This window comes from Phyllobates terribilis, unplaced genomic scaffold (assembly GCF_046119375.1).
Source record: "Phyllobates terribilis strain yellow unplaced genomic scaffold, ASM4611937v1 Scaffold_5__5_contigs__length_657084704, whole genome shotgun sequence".
Lineage (NCBI taxonomy): Eukaryota > Metazoa > Chordata > Amphibia > Anura > Dendrobatidae > Phyllobates > Phyllobates terribilis.
Genome location: NW_027362765.1, coordinates 141,347,772 through 141,369,833, shown reverse-complemented (window position 1 = coordinate 141,369,833; position 22,062 = coordinate 141,347,772). Strand labels below are relative to the sequence as shown.

Below are 22,062 nucleotides of genomic sequence, written 5' to 3'. Positions count from 1 at the left end.
AAAGTTTGGACACACCTTCTCCTTTAAAGATTTTTCTGTGTTTTCATGACTATGAAAATTGTACATTCACACCGAAGGCATCAAAACTATGAATTAACACATGTGGAATTATATACTTAACAAAAAAGTGTGAAACAACTGAAAATATGTCTTATATTCTAGGTTCTTCAAAATAGCCATCTTTTGCTTTGATGACTGCTTTGCACATTCTTGGCATTCTCTTGATGAGCTTCAAGAGGTAGTCACCGGAAATGGTCTTCCAACAATCTTGAAGGAGTTCCCAGAGATGCTTAGCACTTGTTAGCCCTTTTGCCTTCACTCTGCGGTCCATCTCACCCCAAACCATCTCGATTGGGTTCAGGTCTGGTGACTGTGGAGGCCAGGTCATCTGGCGTAGCACCCCATCACTCTCCTTCTTGGTCAAATAGCCCTTACACAGCCTGGAGGTGTGTTTGGGGTCAATGTCCTGTTGAAAACTAAATGATGGTCCAACTAAACGCAAACCGGATGGAATAGCATGCCACTGCAAGATGCTGTGGTAGCCATGCTGGTTCAGTATGCCTTCAATTTTGAATAAATCCCCAACAATGTCATCAGCAAAGCACCCCCACACCATCACACCTCCTCCTCCATGCTTCACGGTGGGAACCAGGCATGTAGAGTCCATCCGTTCACCTTTTTTGCGTCGCACAAAGACACGGTGGTTGGAACCAAAGATCTTAAATTTGGACTCATCAGACCAAAGCACAGATTTCCACTGGTCTAATGTCCATTGCTTGTGTTCTTTAGCCCAAACAAGTCTCTTTTACTTGTTGCCTGTCCTTAGCAGTGGTTTCCTAGCAGCTATTTTACCATGAAGGCCTGCTGCACAAAGTCTCCTCTTAACAGTTGTTGAAGAGATGTGTCTGCTGCTAGAACTCTGTGTGGCATTGACCTGGTCTCTAATCTGAGCTGCTGCTAACCTGAGATTTCTGAGGCTGGTGACTCGGATAAACTTATCCTCAGAAGCAGAGGTGACTCTTGGTCTTCCTTTCCTGGGGCGGTCCTCATGTGAGCCAGTTTCTTTGTAGCGCTTGATGGTTTTTGCAACTGCACTTGGGGACACTTTCAAAGTTTGCCCAATTTTTCGGACTGACTAACCTTCATTTCTTAAAGTAATGATGACCACTCGTTTTTCTTTACTTAGCTGCTTTTTTCTTGCCATAATACAAATTCTAACAGTCTATTCAGTAGGACTATCAGCTGTGCATCCACCAGACTTCTGCACAACACAACTGATGGTCCCAACCCCATTTATAAGGCAAGAAATCCCACTTATTAAACCAGACAGGGCACACCTGTGAAGTGAAAACCATTTCCGGTGACTACCTCTTGAAGCTCAAGAGAATGCCAAGAGTGTGCAAAGCAGTCATCAATGCAAAAGGTGGCTACTTTGAAGAACCTAGAATATAAGACATATTTTCAGTTGTTTCACACTTTTTTGTTAAGTATATAATTTCACATGTGTTAATTCATAGTTTTGATGCCTTCAGTGGGAATGTACAATTTTCATAGTCATGAAAATACAGAAAAATCTTTAAATGAGAAGGTGTGTCCAAACTTTTGGTCTGTACTGTATGGATAGATAGATAGATAGATAGATAGATAGATAGATAGATAGATAGATAGATAGATAGATATGAGATAGATAGATAATATAATAGATAGATAATATAATGATAGATAGATATGAGATAGATAGATAATATAATGATAGATAGATAATATAATGATAGATATAGATAGATAGATAGATAGATAGATAGATAGATAGATAGATAGATAGAAAGCTAGATTAGATATATAGGTATGAGATAGATAGAAAGATAATATGATGATATATAAATGGATAGATTAGATAGATATGAGATAGATATATAGATATGAGGTAGATAGATTTGAGATAGATAGATATAATTAATACTATTTGATATAAATTTTATATAATATATGATAATAAAGTTTCAGGATATAGTGTCCTGCTGTGGATAGGACAAACAACATGTTGAGCCAGTTGATGATGATTGTGGCTGTGCCCCTAGTGTTCTGATCAATAGAAATTTCCAGGAGTGGTGTGAATGCGTCCTGACATGACATGCCCATCATGGTGCTCAGCATCCTCTTAATACTATTATATTACACTCTATATTCAACTAATCAGCCCTTTATTAGGGTCTTTTTTTATTAATCTACTTTGCTATTTTGATCTAGTTACCAGCACATCTGATCAGGATATATGTGAAAACTGAGCACATTCCCTACTAGAATAGAGCAGACACTCCTTCCTACATAAGGCGTTTGTCTTTTTCGTGGTAAGATATATATTGGTCTAGTGGATTAGGATTCCAGCTAAAATTATCTCACCACTTTGACAATGCCCTTTTATTTTCCAAAGAGCAGACCTCTCCCTTGGGCAGGGGGCTTAATCGTGGAGTCGTGCCATTATCAGACGTGTCTGGTGGGACGATGCAGACACAAAGCCTTCTTTGGTATGAAAAGTATTCCTTATCTCACAAGTGGGGATACTCTTCCGAATTTTCCAGCAATGTCCAGCTATTTTTACCAGATTGATGAGGCCCTGGAAGGTGAATTTCCATAATCCAATGAGAGGATGGCAAACATTATTAGAGTTAACATGGATAATGAACTTTATTGTTTGAGTTGTTATCAATAGAAGGTTATGGTGGAGTATACAAATCTGATATTTTATATTTTATGTCAGAATTAAGGTCCATCTAGAACAGGGATGTCAAACTGAAATACACAGAGGGCCAAAATAAAAAATGTGGACAAAGTCGGGGGCCAACCTTGATATCTTTAACAGCCCTCCACACAGTATAATGGGCCCCACATAGTCCTCCACACAGTATAATGGGCCCCACATAGTCCTCCATGCAATATCATGGGCCCACATAGTCCTCCATACAGAATAATGAGTCCCACAAAGTCCCCCATACAGTCTAATGGGCCCCACACAGTCATCCATACCGTATAATGGGCCCCACATAGTCCCCAATACAGAATAATGGACCCCACATAGTCCTCCATACAGAATAATGGACCCCACATAGTCCTCCATACAGAATAATGGGCCCCACATAGTCCTCCATACAGAATAATGGACCCCACATAGTCCTCCATACAGAATAATGGGCCCCACATAGTCCTCCATACAGAATAATGGGCCCCACATAGTCCTCCATACAGAATAATGGGCCCCACATAGTCCTCCATACAGAATAATGGGCCCCACATAGTCCTCCATACAGAATAATGAGCCCCCACATAGTCCTCCATACAGAATAATGGCCCCACATAGTTCCCCATACAGAATAATGGGGGGGGGGGGGGAGTCGGTGCTGGCATCATACAGGCCAATTATAATCCCCCTGCGGCCAAGATTTGCCTTGCAGGCCAGAGTTTGACGTGTGATCTAGAATCTACTCTGTAAATCAAACTTTTGCAATGCTGCTCGTGTAATGGCTAATAGTAATGGTCTTATAATAATAAAGGCAGATAACAAAAAATGGACGGACATAGCAAAATTGCAAATTAGGAACTAGTTTTTTTTTTTAATTTTAGAAAAACTTTAAAGGGCTTGTCCACTTTTATTTTTCGGAACTTTCCTGTGATGATTAACTGATCACCATGGGATCCCAAGCGATGAGCTGTAATCTGTTAGGGAATTCAGCAGCAAGTGTTCATTTTCCCTGCAGCTCCACCACAGGGGACATGAAGCATTGCACAGTTCTAATATTAAGGCAATGGTCAATTAACTGCTAAAGCTTATCAGTAACCTTGGTGTACCTCCATTGCTTTGGGTCACTAGTTCCAGCATCTTTGGATTTCTGTGACATTGTACTGTGTAACACTGTGCCCGGTGCCCCTGCATGCTGTCCCCTTCTCCCTCCGTGCAGGGATGCCGGTTTACTCACCACGCCCCCGGCATCCCTGCCTCCTTCCTCCTCTTCCTCTGTGCATGCCGCACTGTGTCTCAGTGGCGTTGCTAAGGCACGTGTGTGCGCGCTTCCCTGTTCTTAAAGGGGCAGCGCGCACATGGTAAATGCTCCCAGCAATAGCTGGGAGGCATTTAGTCTAATTTGTGTTCATCTGCAAGGTGTCTCCCAGTCAATAGCAGGGAGACATCTTGAATATAGGGCACCCTCCCTGCCTGAACAACCACTATAGTTCAGTTAGGTGTTTGGTGTGCAGTGCAACTGTATGTTGGCAGGTCCCTCGTCCCTAGCCTGTAATTGTTCCCTGTATCCTGTGTCCTTGTTCCTGTGACTGCTTCGGCGGAGTACGTATTACGAAACTGCCTCTGCAGTACCTGTCTGCCACCCTGGGGGCTGAGTACCCAGGCCTGAACCCTGAACCTGAAACCACGTTGGTGGTATCTCTACCCCGTGGCAGTATCTGTCTGCTATCCTGAGACCAGTGGGTCTGAACCTATCCCATATCTTGAAACCGCGTTTTCGGCACCTGTCAGCTATCCCGAGACCAGTGTGTCTGAACTTGTCCTAAGTGGCTGGCCTGCCCTATTGAAAATCGGTGCACGTCTCTGCCCTTTGGAGTCAGCAGCTACTGCCGGACGTTGCCCTGAAGTGGTACCTGGCAGCTACCTGCCGCACAACCTGACCTCACCACTAGAGGCTCCAGTGAACACCAAGGTATCTGCTTAGTTATGCCCCTCCACGGTAAGTCTGGTCTGTGGCACAGTGGGTCCATGAACCACTTGCGCCACCTAAGAACGTAACGTAACATACTGTGATGTACCTGTGTAGACAACACCAAAGTTACCATCTGATTTTGTGGTCTAGATATTTCCTTCCAAGTGCTTTCATTTTTAGGATTTTGTTTTCCTTTTGAATCTACTTTATTTTTACCATGACCTTCATGGATCAGTGGGTTCCATTAGGCATCTTTCAAACATTACATGCAAAACATATGACCTTTGTCAAATATTTTCTTCCTTTTTTGTATTGGTTGAAAGGTCTATAATAAAGAACTTTTTCTACATTTCCCAATTTTGGGTTTGGCAGACACTATGTAAAGGGAAATAAGTAATGGTTGATAGTTCTAACTTCATATTTGTATGGCTCCAAGATGAGATTCATAGTAATGTCCATCAAAGTTGTAAACTATTTTTATCATCTGAGGTTTAGACTTATATTAATTCATAAATGGGGTTGTTTCATCAGTGAATGCTGGTGCCACACTCCCAGTTTGGCTCATGGAGTAGTCGTGAGCAATGGACACCCCTTTATGACTTCTGTATGCACTAAAAGGGATTATCTTCGTTACTAAAAAGTTCATTTTGGAGACGTAAGGCTTCACCATAAAAAATATATCAAGGCTAAAAATGTTGGTGGCACATCTGAACACTCACCACCAGCCCACCTACTGAATGTGATTTCCTATTAAATATGGGGCTTACCATTCAAAAGAATTCTTGAGAATCTCCAGATTTTTCCAGGAGGAATCCATGAAACCTATATGGTAGGAATATGGTAGGGTCAACAGTTCCTTGAAGCTTGACGTAATAATAAAACTTACAAACAATCATACAGGACACAACTTCTATGATTTTTTTTGTGAAATTTATTTGGTGGATATCACCAGAGGAAAAAAAATCCTCAAAAATGTACAACCTCACATGGTATATCAGTAGGGGTCAAGAGTCTGAAGGGGAAGTCCAGGGCATTCACATTTCAAAGGTGGCTTTTGGACCATGATGAGTTGTTCGGTTCTTCATAAGCAGGTCCAATAAAGTGGTTGCGGGAGAGAGAGCGCAAGAAGATCTAGAAAAGATAATTTGTAATTTAAAGATTAAAGTTTATTCATCCTTTATATACAAACGCATGTGGATAAAGGAGCGGGGATGTCATCACATAGGGAAAAGTTGTGGATTGAAGACAACTGAATTAAACCTAATGATAGTTCATTATTCAAAATGTATCTTTATTTGAATACGTTTGGTCTTAAAGAAAATTCAGTATAATTTTAACTTGTGCATCATATGGATTGAACTGGGGTATTTACTGTATGTCTTTGGACCAATTTTTACAAACATAATCACATGTACAAAAATTATAATCACTTTATAAGACTCAGGTAGGATAAACACGTACCAGATTATCTTCAACCAGCCATGATGTGCTTGACAAAAGCTGAAGAAGAGAAAGACATGAATGAGATGATATTCACAAATAAGTTTCATAACAAGTCTGCTGGCCTATTGATTTTAAAGGTCACCATGTAATACTTTATCTCTCCCGTGGGAACGCTGCCGGGAAATTGACCACCTACTGCCAGGTTCCTTCAGTTTAGCAGCTATTGGGTAGGGATGCTAGCAACAAGACACCTTGTGACCTGCATGTAAATCAGGGAACCTGCTAACTAAAAAAGATTGGGTAAAGCTGACATGCCCTTTAATACCTTCATAGTTAATGCATCCATTGGTATCTTCTTGTCCTGCAAGCAGCTGTTCTACTTCATTTTCTTGCAGTTTCTCACCTGTATGTGAGAGAGATGTGCTATGAGTAACATGCCCAACACTTATTTCTTGGTTCCTATTCATCTTAAATAGTTGTCAACAACAATATATCACTGTGCAGCAGTGTAGTTCACCTAAAGTGGCCAAGACATGGCGTAATTCAGCTCCCATCACAGTTCCATTGCTCTCTTTGTCAAAAACACGCAGTCCTTCTACAAAGTCCTCAAAGGAACCTTGGTCCTTATTTTTGGAGATGTGTTGAAGCATCGGAACGAAGGTCTCAAAGTCAATGAGTTTGGTGTTTAGTTCTGAAACAAGGAAAATAATCTTTTATTATTTATTTTTAGGAAACAAGTGAGTAGGGAACCGCCATGGGGTCCCTAAATGACCTCATCAAGATGTTATTAATGATACATTAAAATTGTGCTATGCATTGAACTCCTAGGTAGTTGACTTAGTTCCTTTATGTTTAAGCATGTCTAACACTTCTGTCTGCATCACGTAATGATTATATGAGAAATATATAAAAGACTGACAAAAGCTGTATTGTATTCTTTTATCCTTTAAATTACCATGTATGTAACGGATATAGATCCAAACATCTGGCAGGGTACTGGGTTTTAAGCCATCAGATCTGAAGTCTTTGAGACAACCAACTTCTAAGATACAGTGTATACAGGACAAAGTTGATCTTCCTTGTCCTTTCATTACTAGGAATTAAATGATCAGATCTCCCACAAATAGACTGGGTGAAATAGTTACAATCCTTCTGAGCTGTCTGTAGCCTTTATGTTCTCATCCATGCTTTTTTCATAGCTCAGGGCTTGAGGGGGTTTAATGCCTCATGCATAAATAGAACAAGACATGATGCCAGGTGTGAGGGTCTCAGTGAATGTACCAAATGGAAGGTATGTGGTACAGAGCCAGAAAATCTTGGGACTTGCATATCAGTTTACCAAAGCATTACTATTTATAAGTGGGATTGTCTTATTCTGGCTGGCTGTCCAATGCCTGGAAATTTGCCATTCTCTTTATTTATTCTATACTGCATAATACAGCTATGTCATCATTTTCTTACTTTGACCATTATGTTGTAATGGCAATAGGCTTAGGGTGCTTTCACCCTGTGCTTTGTCCTACAGTACAGACCAAAAGTTTGGACACACCTTCTCTATTAAAGATTTTTCTGCATTTTCATGACTATGAAAATTGTACATTCACACTGAAGGCATCAAAACTATGAATTAACACATGTGGAATTATATACTTAACAAAAAAGTGTGAAACAACTGAAAATATGTCTTATATTCTAGGTTTTTCAAAGTAGCCACCTTTTGCTTTGATGACTGCCTTGCACACTCTTGGCATTATCTTGATGAGCTTCAAGAGGTAGTCACCGGAAATGGTCTTCCAACAATCTTGAAGGAGTTCCCAGAGATGCTTAGCACTTGTTGGCCCTTTTGCCTTCACTCTGCGGTCCAGCTCACCCCAAACCATCTCGATTGGGTTCAGGTCTGGTGACTGTGGAGGCCAGGTCATCTGGCGTAGCACCCCATCACTCTCCTTCTTGGTCAAATAGCCCTTACACAGCCTGGAGGTGTGTTTGGGGTCATTGTCCTGTTGAAAAATAAATGATGGTCCAACTAAACGCAAACCGGATGGAATAGCATGCCGCTGCAAGAAGCTGTGGTAGCCATGCTTGTTCAGTATGCCTTCAATTTTGAATAAATCCCCAACAGTGTCACCAGCAAAGCACCCCCACACCATCACACCTCCTCCTCCATGCTTCATGGTGGGAACCAGGCATGTAGAGTCCATCCGTTCACCTTTTCTGTGTCGCACAAAGACACGGTGGTTAGAACCAAAGATCTCAAATTTGGACTCATCAGACCAAAGCACAGATTTCCACTGGTCTAATGTCCATTCCTTGTGTTCTTTAGCCCAAACGAGTCTCTTCTGCTTGTTGCCTGTCCTTAGCAGTGGTTTCCTAGCAGCTATTTTACCATGAAGGCCTGCTGCACAAAGTCTCCTCTTAACAGATGTGTCTGCTGCTAGAACTCTGTATGGCATTGACCTGGTCTCTAATCTGAGCTGCTGTTAACCTGCGATTTCTGAGGCTGGTGACTCGGATTAACTTATCCTCAGAAGCAGAGGTGACTCTTGGTCTTCCTTTCCTGGGGCGGTCCTCATGTGAGCCAGTTTCTTTGTAGCACTTGAGGGTTTTTGCAACTGCACTTGGGGACACTTTCAAAGTTTGGCCAGTTTTTTTCACTGACTGACCTTCATATCTTAAAGTAATGATGGCCACTCGTTTTTCTTTCCTTAGAATTTGTATTATGGCAAGAAAAAAGCAGCTAACAGTCTATTCAGTAGGACTATCAGCTGTGTATCCACCAGACTTCTGCACAACACAACTGATGGTCTCAACCTCATTTATAAGGCAAGAAATCCCACTTATTAAACCTGACAGGGCACACCTGTGAAGTGAAAACCATTTCCGTTGACTACCTCTTGAAGCTCATCAAAAGAATGCCAAGAGTGTGCAAAGCAGTCATCAAAGCAAAAGGTGGCTACTTTGAAGAACCTAGAATATAAGACATATTTTCAGTTGTTTCACACTTTTTTGTTAAGTATATAATTCCACATGTGGTAATTCATAGTTTTGATGCCTTCAGTGTGAATGTACAATTTTCATAGTCATGAAAATGCAGAAAAATCTTTAAATGAGAAGGTGTGTCCAAACTTTTGGTCTGTACTGTATGTTCGTTGGTTCCTTCGGGGCTTACGTCCGAACCCCCGGCAAATCGAAATTTGGACGTATGTGCCAACAGGGCCTTTGACTATAATGGTGCCGACAAAGTCAACGTGTGCTCTGTCGTGCATCACTTTTGGGTGTATGCGCCTACTGGAGACGGATACTCAGATGCAGTCTACTATGTTAGTTTTTTGACTCTACACTTATAAAAGTTCTATACCACACTGAACCAGAGCAACAGGTATAATTTTCTTTATGGGCGACAACTGGTAATGATTTAAAGGAGAATGAATGATAGGTTGCCACATCTTTTCTTAAAGGGAGTTTGTTACCACCAATATTCAAATTAAACCATTTATACATTCATATAAGCGAGTTAGTCTCTATAAAAAAAAATCAAACTTGTAGTTCAGGTTTTAATTACTTTGTTTTATGCAAAACAGTTTTATTGCATATATAAATTAGGGTGTTTAGGTGCACTCTTAGCATGGCCAAGTGCTCATTGAACCATTTTGCCCTCTCAATTACCATCCTTCTCCTCTATGCCTTAGTGATGATTGACAACACTCCAAGGAGCGCTGCCTGTATTGCGTAATCAGCCCTGCATGTACTGACATTGCAGGGACCGAGAGCTCATACAGGGTCAATGTGTTTGGTGCCCTCTGATACCCCTGTCCTGTATGCAGTGGCACACAGATCCACACGGCAGCGGGTAGACAATGCTGACAGTAGAGGGAGATGAAGGCACATTCTGACACTGCAGGAGCTGGGTGTACACAGTATCAGTGTTGGTGCACTCATCCACCTCTCCTGTCTGCAGTGGTCACCCGATGCTCTGCAATCCTGTGTGCAGCGATCAACCGCTGCAGACTGGACAGGCGGCTCAGGGGCGGCTACTCACACTTACATTGTATGAGCTCTCAGTTCCTGCAATGTGAATGTGTGCAGAACTCAGGATTCAATACAATCAGTGCTCCTTGGAGTGATGACAATAATCACCAAGGGAAAGGTAGAGGATTGTTATTGAGTTGGTGGAACGGTGCACCAAGCACTTGGCTAGACCAATGGTGCACGGAAGCCCCTCATTTACATATGTATTAAAATTGTTTTTACATGAAATAAATGTAACTACTTTTTTTGACAAAAGTATTCTCGGAGTGATACCTTTATTGGCTAACCAGAAAAAAATATATATGTGCAAGCTTTCAGAGCACAGAGGCTCCTTCTTCAGGCAGGATTACAAAAGGCGAGTGTAATTTTGTAATCCTTTGTAATCCCGCCTGAAGAAGGAGCCTCTGTGCTCTGAAAGCTTGCAAATATATATTTTATTCTGGTTAGCCAATAAAGGTATCACTCCGAGAATACTTTCGTCAGAAAAAGTATTTACATAGATTTTTCTGGCTAACACGGTACCGCAATATAATATTTTATTGTACATAATTAATGAAATAACATAAAGTAATTAAAATCTGTACCATAAGTATGATTTTTATAGGGGGATACTGTATTTCCCCTATATGAATGCAAAAATGGTTTAATTTTAGTATTGAGGGTGACAGGCTTCCTTTAAGGGATTGACTCAGAGACAAAAGACAACCCCATGCCATTTGATTTTTTAGGACATCATGCAGGAGCTTACCCACTCAGGACTCCCTTATGACTGGAGATTCATCTACAAAGAACAATTCCTGGTATGGCGAAAAAATCTGTATAGAGGTCCCATTTAACTTAGACCACCAGTAGCAGCAAGTTCACAAGTTGGAGACATTATGACTATTACGCTCTTGACTTTAGCCCATGCGTCTTTTCCTCTCTTAAATTCTCCAAGCTCTCTGCATCCCTCATTTTAACTGACACTTGCCTCTTCTACAACCTTCCCTTCACCTAAGGCTCTTTTAGCATTGGTGTCTGTCCTATCAGTTTTTGGGCTCCATAGTATCAGCCATGCCTGATAACCATTTTTTAGGCTTTCTTTCACCCAGGGCAAAGGTCCAGTTTGCTGCCCTAGCCCTATATCTAAATACCCTGACCGAGGCAAAGTGGCTTGTTGGTGCCACTTGGCTCTCAGCACCCAAAACACATGCAATCTGTTGCTCTCCCAGTTGTGCCACAGAGTAACTCCTATGTCTTCAGGGCTAGAAGGCTTTTTAAATGTATCAGTATTGTAAGACAGAACTATAGGAAACTGCCCTGTCTGAATATTAATAGTTCTTAAAGGTCTCTATGGAGTTATCATAACCATAAACTAATCAACTAACCTACTGATACTAAGGGAAAAAAATGGGAACTAAAAGCAAAAATGACTCATCTAGATATTCAGTTTGCTCTTACCTTCTGGTTTGGGTCTTCCTAGGACCTTCAATACTTCTGCATTGGTGGGATTCTGTCCCAAAGCCCTCAAAACATCTCCACACTGCCCATATGTGATCTTCATCTCCCCACCTGGAGTACGGTCAAAGAGCTGGAAGGCCTCTTTAAATTCTGGGAGTGAAGAAGAAGAAAGATTTTAACTACTTTTTTATTAGTATTATATATAACATAATCTTTTCCAAAAACTTTACTAATGTATACCAATAATTGGGTATATAGTCATCATATCACTTGGTGCCCATACACATTTTACAGCGGTCGTTAGGTAGACCCTGGCTCTTCTGACTCCCCCGACATTTCTGGATTGGGGGTTGTAATTCAGTGGAGGTCTCCATACGCACTGGATAGCTTGGCAGCTTCGTCCAACTTTAATTTAAAGGGGTTATACCAAGTATATAAGTTATGCCTTATAGATAGTATAGGGATAACTTACTAATTGCTTGGGGTTTGACCGCTGAAACCTCCACTGATCCCTAGAAATATTGATAGGGGATAGGTTTTCTAATTGGTACAACCCATTTTATGGGTATGGGGACCTACAGAAAGGGCACCTGGCAAATTACCCACTTAGTTCCTTGGCTTTTGAAACCTATTTAATATCAAAGAGGGAACTGGTTGACATATTTTTGCTAAAATACTCTGTGGCACTGTGGTTTACTTTTATGTACTTTTATAATTACTCCAATATTTGGAGAAATGAAAAATAATTTTTTGGTACCTGTTTTAAATGAGCAGAAAAATTGTGTGCTGTAGTCAAACATACTTAAAACAAAAGGGGCCCAATTTATCGTTCCTTTTCTTTGAGTCACTTTTCTGTTTTGACTTTTGGTTTTCGCTGACTTTTTTTTTTCGCGCCAAATTCATCAAAAATGATGCAAGTACTTCACGATCTTTGCATAAATTCCAAAATTGTATTATTTTCTGTCTTTAATTTTATGAATTTTTTTAGCTGGAAAAAATCATATGTTTCACAAAAAAATTCTCTTAAATAAGTGGCATACATAAACTCTCTCCAGGGTAGGGGGGCTGTATTAGAATTTCACCAAGTTTTGAGACTTTCTCCTAATTCATCATTTGCAACTTTTCAAAAAGTCCCAAAAATTGTCACAAAACATATGTAGTCCACTCCTGTCTTATCTCCCTCACCCTGTGATTTTATCTATGCCTTAAACTTTGCAGAAATTTTTGCAGCATTTTTATATAACAACATTGCAAAACAAGTTGCACAAAAATAAAGAACATTTTTCGCAAAATTTTTATGAATTTGGCGTAAAGAATGTCAGTGAATACCACAAGACAAAAAAAAAGAAAAGTGACTTGAAAAAATTGCAAATGATTAATCGGGCCTTTTCTCTTGTGTTGCTGTTTTTTTTCTTGTTTTTTTTTTCTAGTATTTTATATATAGTTTAACAGGAACACAGGGTGAAGAAATCTAATACTATTATCTAGTATTTCAACAGTGGAATATCAGGAGCAGCTGAACAATATCACTTACTGCAGCAGTTAGGCTCTACGGCTATCAGGTTCCCATTATATATGTTGGATCTAAGCTAGAACGATTCCTCCGTCCATTCCATTGGACATTCCATTCATTCCAAATCCTGCCAGTTTAATCCCCTGATATTGCGCAAAGGCTTTGTTCTCTTGCTCCCCCCTCCTTTTCTATAACTTCAAACCAATCATAGACAAAAAGTGAAAAAAAAAAATCTTTTGACAGTACAAACTTGATGTCCAATTTCTCCATTTTAATGCATCACTTGCCCAAACATGCATGGGGGTAGGGTGGGTGAAGGTTGGCCAGTCACCTCCTTGTATATTGGGCTAAAGCAATGGAATTGGACTTCAAAAAAATGAACCTCCCTAGATTTTACCATTAAATATAATAATTTATTATCACTATTCATATACAATGATGTCTGGATTTGACAGTTTTCACAGTGACCACTAGAGGGCACACGGTAGATTAACCTTTCACATCTCTCTTTTCAGCAGTGCTGGATTAATATCAATGATCCCATGTTTTTTCTATGGCAAGAGTGGAGAAAGCCACCGCCAGACAGCTCTGGCAGCAGCTTATCTCTACTGGGGGAAGTCAGAAGCCCGCCATTTGCATTAGATGGTGGCCGGTCCAGCCAAAATTGTGAGGTTTGTCCAATTTTCATCTGTTGATACAGAATTTTCGATATGCCTATAATTCACTTACTATTATTACAGTATGTTTCTATTAAAATATAATGCGAAAAATTACCTTCAATCTGTTCTGCGCTGTATTCAATCTGTGGACAAATGAAAATACCATTAGGTTATAATTAGTAAAACATGCAGATAAATGCAAATCTTGACAAACATTGAATAATATTCCTCCTGACACCCCAAAACAGCTATTTCTCCCTTTCCCCTGGACATAAACATGCATGCTCAGCTCTACTGAGTGTGCATATGTTCTCAATGGGGAGAGGGGAAAATGCCACTGTGGGTTACATAAGGGAGACACCAGTGCATGGGCAGCTTCAGAGTGAAAACAACAATTTAGGCAATAGATACTATGAAAATACAAGTGTGCCACCAAAGTATCATAACTGGCAAGTCGTACATTGGATTTCAGTTACTCCAAGGTGGTGCATTCAACTTTAAAGTGGAAATGTTAGCAGATTTTACAATACTAACTGAATACATTTTAAACTAGTTATCTTAGACTTGGTGAGACTGGTGTATTTACTTGGAAAAGCCACAAAAGAGTGTCTGTATGATATATAAGAAGCATAGATTTTAAAGGAAGAAAATGTGAAATTATGCCCTCCACTGAATGAATGGAAACTAAAATAGGGGGGTTTCCATACCTAATTTCCAGGTGGTGACCAGTCCTATATCAGTATTGGGATACCATCTCCTTTTGTGCAGTTACTAGTAGGCACTGGGATGAGATTATGGGAATCAGGGCCCTTGCAGACGAGGGTATAAGAAAACTCGGACAATTTTTTTATAATTTTCATCCGCGAGTCCATTCTTTACTGTGTGACGTTCATATGTGATACATTTTCATACATCTATGCTAAAAAAATGTACATGATCACAGTTTCCTTGGTTTATAATAGAAATGTATCTGTAATAATCAGATGCCACTTGGATGTTCCATGTGGGATCCGTTTTTTTTACGCACCCATAGACTTGAGTGGGTGAGTCTCATCCGAGACTCATAAGAAAGCAGTGCATGCTGCGATTTCTTTCTCACGGGCGCTCGGACGGAGGAAGAAATGTTTATCTGAACAATCCTATTGTATAACATGTGTCCGTGTTCTGTCTGATCAAAAATCGGACAGCACACATCCAATTCATACGCTGGTCTGCATGAGCCCTAAGGTGGCCATACACATGATATAGCTGTCTGCCAAATGAACGTTCAGCTGACAGCTATCTCCCGATTCACTCACAAACACGAGTGCTCGGCTCAGCCAAGCATTCACGTGTTTTCAATGGGGAGAGAGGAGAAAGCCGCTGCCAGACTTATCTGGCAGCTGCATATCTGCCCTGAAAAAAAAGGATTGGGGGTTGAAATTCCAACTGTCCGATCCTTCTCTCTCCCAACATCTGTCAAGGGAAAGTTGGGAGGCCCGATACAGATCCGATGGGTAGCCTATGCGTGTTCAGCCAACTTTATCTAATGTGTATGGGGCCTTAACATACACAAGATTGGCAGACAATTGAAAGAGGAAAGATCAGGGAGAGGTCTATAGATTTGTAGGTTACTGAACCATTAGTGGGCCACCTTCTCATTGTACATGGGTCTTCACGTTGCCTTTATCTCTTGCATTGTACAACCATGACTATTCCTATAATCAGTTGTATCATTATCAGATACTACATGGTGGAGGGGTTTGGTGCTTGGCACTATTATTTCTACAAGGTGTAGACAGAATAATGTCTTCCTGATGATTACTTGTCATCCCGACATCATGTTTTACTAAGCGCTAGCCAATGTCTCAGTGTAATAAGATTCTCCCTGACGTGTTGCCATATCTTGTACATGGGTCAGAACATCCCTTGACAAATTATCATTGGCATGAGTTATTATGTCATCCCCTGATAAGCGCCAAGTACTAGATTCAGAGCGATACTTTGCAGATTTATGGTGACCTAATAGCGGTGAATGTGGTTTCCAAAGATCAGAGTTATAAGGGTGCTAGGGTACCGCTGATTGTAATGTCCGATGCAGCCCCAAAATGCCAGTGTGCCACCAAAGTATTGTAACTGGCAAGGCGTACATAGGATTTCAGTTACTCTAAGGTGGTGCATTCAACTTTATGGTGTATATTTTACCAATTTTATAATACAAACTGCATACATCATAAACAAGATATATTGGACCTGGTGAGACTGGTGTATTTGCTTGGAAAATCCACAAAAGAGTGTCTGTATAATCACTCTTATTAAAATGAGCAATTTATAAGTCTTGCTGAAAGGTGAGACAGCCCACGAGTCCAAGGCTATTCAGTCTCCGCCCAACGAGCCTGTCCGACAACTGCAGCTGGTACTGAGCAGTGTGAGATCTCAGCAGCAACAGGGAGGAGGGACACTGAGAAGCTGTCAATTAGTCTAGGTATACAGAGACGGAGTTTAAACTTTCAAAAAAGCATTATAGAGCCATTTTTCAAAATGAGTGCGCCAACCTTGTCAGGTCTAAGAGATCTGCCTAATAATGTATGAGGTTTAGATTATGAAATCTGGTGACAGATCTAAAGAGGATTTGCCATAAGTTTTCATAATACGAACGGCATATATTGTTAGATAGCTCACTTAGACCTGATGATGCTAGGGTACTTGCTCTGAAAATATAATCCTGATAAAAAGATCATCAGCTACCTCGTCTGGCATATTTAAAAATGTAGCCAGCTTTTTATTGTGACATAAGGTCACAGATCTGCTTTAAAAAACCCTGTTATTACTTTTCTTTCCTTAAATCCATTTGGAAATTGATATAAATTAATAGATATTTCCCACGTTATGAACAGTTTTCCCCTCTATCTACTTTGGCGCACCTCACTCTATCATGGCGCTGTGATATTATCTCAGTATCAAGGAATGTAACGCTGTCGCTTGAGTATTTCAGGACGCAAGCAAGACAGAGGCTAATGGTGGGCGTTACGGAAGCCACCCTCATTAGTCTGCAGGAACTGTCAACCATCTAAGGCAATGTCGGACACAGACAGAAGAGGGTCCCTGTTCAAGAACAGTATATGGACCCTTGCAGTTCGATTATATGTCCGCCCCTGATCTAAGGTGCATGGTGGCTTCCTGGCTCTTCACTGAAAAATGATGTTGAGGAGATAAGGATCGGGCATATTGAAGTTTAACATGACCTGATCCTTTTGTTCTCTCTGGGGGGATGCCACCACCAGAGACGTCTGACAACGGCTCACTTCCCTCATACCTGCACTGTCTGCAGAACTGAGCATTCATGTGTATGGGGGAGTCCGGAGAGACAACTATTCATTGAACAAGCAATCTTCCGCTATCTAAGGTGTACTGACAGCTTTGCGCTGGGTCACTGAAGGACACAGAGAGATGAGGCCCCTGTACAAGAACAGAATATGAGCCATTTGCAGTCCAAAAATTCTTCAAAATGCACAATTCCACCTGCTGTGGACATGATATTGGTCCCCTTATCCCTTTGGGCTCCTGTGCAGATGCACAGGTTGCACCAATGGTACGTCCGCACCTTCGCTAAATGCGGTGATTTAAAGGGGTTGTCCACTTACTTACAGTTATATGAAAAAGTTTGGGCATCCCTATTAATCTTAAGCTTAATGTTTTATAAAAATTGGTGTTTTTGCAACGGCTATTTCAGTTTGATATATGTAATAACTGTTGGACACAGTAATGTTTCTGCCTTGAAATGAGGTTTATTGTACTAACAGAAAATGTGCAAACTGCATTCAAACAAAATTTGACAGGTGCATAAGTATGGGCACCCTTTTCATTTTCTTGTTTTAAATATTCCTACCTACTTTTTACTGACTTACTAAAGCACTTTTTTTGGTTTTGTAACCTCATTGAGCTTTGAACTTCATAGCCAGGTGTATGCAATCATGAGAAAAGCTACTTAAAGTGGCCACTTGCAAGTTGTTCTCCTGTTTGAATCTCCTCTGAAGAGTGGCATCATGGGCTCCTCAAAACAACTGTCAAATGATCTGAAAACAAAGATTATTCAACATAGTTGTTCAGGGGAAGGATACAAAAAGCTGTCTCAGAGATTTAACCTGTCAGTTTCCACTGTGAGGAACATAGTAAGGAAATGGAAGAACACAGGGACAGTTCTTGTTAAGGCCAGAAGTGGCAGACCAAGAAAAACATCAGAAAGGCAGAGAAGAAGAATGGTGAGATCAGTCAAGGACAATCCTCAGACCACCTCCAGAGAGCTGCAGCATCAACTTGCTGCAGATGGTGTCACTGTGCATTGGTCAACTATACAACGCACTTTGCACAAGGAGAAGCTGTATGGGAGAGTGATGCGAAAGAAGCCGTTTCTGCAAGCACGCCACAAACAGAGTCGGCTGAGGTATGCAAAAGCACATTTGGAGAAGCCAATTTCTTTTTGGAAGAAGGTCCTGTGGACTGATGAAACCAAGATTGAGTTGTTTGGTCATACAAAAAGGCGTTATGCATGGCGGCAAAAAAACACAGCATTCCAAGAAAAACACTTGCTACCCACAGTAAAATTTGGTGAAGGTTCCATCATGCTTTGGGGCTGTGTGGCCAATTCCTGCACCGGGAATCTTGTTAAAGTTGAGGGATGCATGGATTCCACTCAGTATCAGCAGATTCCTGACAATAATGTTCAAGAATCAGTGATAAAGTTGAAGTTACGCAGGCGATGGATCTTTCAGCAAGACAATGATCCAAAACACCGCTCCAAATCTACTCAGGCATTCATGCAGAGGAACAATTACAATGTTCTGGAATCGCCATCCCAGTCCCCAGACCTGAATATCATTGAACATCTGTGGGATCATTTGAAGAGGGCTGTCCGAGCTCGGCGACCATCAAACTTAACTGAACTGGAATTGTTTTGTAAAGAGGAATGGTCAAAAATACCTTCATCCAGGATCCAGGAACTCATTAAAAGCTACAGGAAGCGACTAGAGGCTGTTATTTTTGCAAAAGGAGGATCTACTAAATATTAATGTCACTTTTCTGGTGAGGTGCCCATACTTATGCACCTGTCAAATTTTGTTTGAATGCAGATTGCACATTTTCTGTTAGTACAATAAACCTCATTTCAAGGCAGAAACATTACTGTGTCCAACAGTTATTACATATATCAAACTGAAATAGCTGTTGCAAAAACACCAATTTTTATAAAATATTAAGCTTAAGATTAATAGGGGTGCCCAAACTTTTTCATATAACTGTAAATGCATGTATTTGAGGCTAAAAATCATTTTTGTTATTCTGTTTTATTACACATTTTGCACAGTTTTGCTTTTACAGCCTTTTTGTTCCACTGAACCTTCAATTTGATGTGATCTGTGGTTACAAATTAGCTGAGACGAGCTCGGAAAAAGGGCTCCTGCAGATGGCTGAAGATTCTCTCATCCAAGAGAATCGGGTCCATTATGCAAAGGACACTCTAACAAACTCTAATCAGAGTGTGAGGAGAAGATGGAGAACAAAACTTCTCCATTGTGTCAGAGCGCGGAAATGAGACTGCACTCGGATGTCATCTGAGTGCAGTCCAATGTTTTCCACATACTCATTTACTTGCATGACCGAGTGCGTTCTGAATATCAGATCAAACTTTGACATGTAGTGATGTTTTCCTTGAACAGTCTCTGTCCAAGGAAAAAAAATCGGACATGTGCACTGGTCCAAGTGCGATCGGATGTTTCGTCTGATCGCACACAGACTGATAAGATGGTCGTTTGCACCTACCCAAAGACAGATAAAATAGTCGGAAAGTCTCCTATTGGACCTTGAAATTGAGCTCACTGACCCATTCTTAGATCACTCATTCTGCGCTCAACAATAGACAGCGCAACATAGAGTCTATAGAAGGCAAACGGTGCACATGTAATCCAACTACAAAATAATACATGCATTTAAGTACGAAAAAAAGTCCCCAAAAGGTGGACAACCTCATAAAACGATAGAACTTTCTAATATCCGTCGTGTATTGCTTCCTCGCTGTTTACAAGGTCTCTGCTTGTGGTCAGTGCAATTTCATGTTTACACCCAGAGGCTGAGGATCCTACAGACCTAATGCTGAGATCTTGCCACAATGATAAATTATCTAGAAAATCTGTAAAATTACCGTCTATTCACACTTCCATTTGGAAATTTCATTTTAGGTACATTGCAACAGTGAGGAGAGAGATTTGTCTCACTGGATACAATTGTAGCAAATGCTGAGAATAAGATCTCTAGAATTTTTCAACTGCTTTCATTCACTGACAGCAAACAGAGATGCTGACAAGTATTAAAGGGGTATTCCCATCTCCAAGATCCTATCCCAATATGTAGTAGGTGTAATAGCAATAATGATATTAGCAAATAACTCAAAATAGAAATGTAGTATAGTTCTTCTGATTCGCTATATCTCTTACCCCATGTGCAGGGCATTGCAGTAGTTTAGATATTCATGGTTACGACCACTCATATAGTGACAGTTATTAGTGGTCAAAACACTGGATATCTAAGCAATGCTCTGCACATGAGGTAAGTGACATTGCAAATCAGAAGAACTATACTACATTTCTAATAGGAGGTATTTGCTAATATTATTATTATTACACCCACTACATATTGGTATAGGATCTTGGAGATAGGAATACCCCTTTAAGCATCCTCTGCTACATTGTATTTTGGACGTACTAACTAACTTCTTATGTTATTGAATACTTACTGTGATACTTTTTGGATCAAATGCGACCTCCTGTGGGGGCTCGGGTGCAGCCGGTGCTGGTGCTGCAGCGGGCTTGGGGGCATCCTTCTTAGGCTCTGGCTTCTTGGGGGGCATGATGTATGTGTGTAAGGGCTTCTTCTTGGGATGCAATGAATAAGATGGGAGGAATGACAGAGCCAGGGTGGTCACGCAGCCCCCTCTTATATCCAAGGAGAGGGAGCAGCGCTACTATAAAAGGAAGAGTGACAGACAGAGATGTCCCACACCACAAGTATTCATTGTTATCAGCCCCGACATACCCTGTGATATTAACACTTCTCCTGCCAAATCGGCTGGGTGCTCAGGATAATCTTTGCTTTTTACTTAGCCATTTGTCAAAACCCCTATGGCGGCTGTCATGTTGGGGACAATGGTCATTACCCAGCTTTTCCAGAGTCCTGCACTTTCTATAAGTGAGGAATAAGCCATTGTGTAACTAGGCAGAATGTTCATTTAGGGTCTGGTACATATAGACAAAAACCTATATATGGAGGCCATATTGGTTGTAGGGCTGGAAACTTGACTTGAGTCCTGGCACTCACAGAAGTTATATTTTGATCCTTTATTGAATCAATCTGGACGCGTTTCGGCCCGTCCCGAGTTTTCCACAGAAGACTGTGCACCACTGCTGAAGTGGACTGTCGATCTTGGTTTGTATAAAAAATCAGGGAAAAGAAACACTGGAAAACCATAATAAATCATTATGATAAGTGATATGTCTATAGACCAGGATTCTGATAAGAAGACCTTATCTGCATTCACTATGACCTGTAAAATAATGACAATTACAGTCAAAATTATCTGAATAAGTTTCTTCAGCCTCAAAAAAATCATGGATGCCTCTTTTTTTACGGACAGGTCAAATAAGTGCCCTATTTTATGGACTGTGCAGGAATTTGGGGACAGTTGGCCACCCTGATTGGATGTCACTCAGCTTTCCTAGAATCCCAAATATCATAGAACTTGTAGAATGGGCAGACTTTCAGTCAGCGTCTACAAGAGAACGGACAATTGGCGAACTACAAATCCCTGCATGCTGATTTAGGATGGTTGGACATGCTGGATAGTGTAGTTCTACAGATATCAGAATATAGAGCCTCTCATCCCTAGGGAAAAGGGGGGGCACAGCTGTGTACTGCCAGGGTGGCATTGTCAGGCTCGCAAGGTCATACCCTACCAACAGCTGCGTCCATGAGCTCGCTTATATAAATATAATATCGGTTCACCATTACATATTTGTGCGGACCGGTGAGGAGGGGGTTCGTCGGACAGGCCCGTGTCTATTCTTAGAGGGGGGATGCAAAGCATTATTCTCATAAGATGCATAGGCATGTTAAGCTTAAGAGCTGGACTCAGCCCCCCTTAAAGTGAAATATCACTAACTGAAGGGAGGGGGTCACGTTCTTCAGTGCAGTGTGACAATGTGACAAAGCAGGGACCACTTAAGTGACAAATGACAACAGA

General features: G+C 40.9%; 1 protein-coding gene across 3 annotated transcripts in view; it reads right to left on the bottom strand.

Moving 5' to 3' along the window:
* Positions 1–5,617: 5,617 nt before the first annotated feature.
* Positions 5,618–22,062, bottom strand: part of MYL4 (myosin light chain 4) — an 87,810-nt gene continuing 71,365 nt past the window's right edge. For 2 of the 3 annotated variants that reach the window (XM_073683099.1, XM_073683101.1), the window contains exons 4-9: positions 13,909–13,936; positions 11,622–11,771; positions 6,670–6,843; positions 6,478–6,555; positions 6,171–6,209; positions 5,618–5,840 (exon numbers count right to left, since the gene is read on the bottom strand). In XM_073683099.1, the coding sequence (XP_073539200.1) occupies positions 6,181–6,209; positions 6,478–6,555; positions 6,670–6,843; positions 11,622–11,771; positions 13,909–13,936 (459 nt within the window). In that variant the 3' untranslated portion in view covers positions 5,618–5,840; positions 6,171–6,180. Of the gene's footprint in view, positions 5,841–6,170; positions 6,210–6,477; positions 6,556–6,669; positions 6,844–11,621; positions 11,772–13,908; positions 13,937–20,559; positions 20,796–22,062 lie in introns of those variants that run through there. The other variant, XM_073683100.1, reaches the window with a different exon arrangement.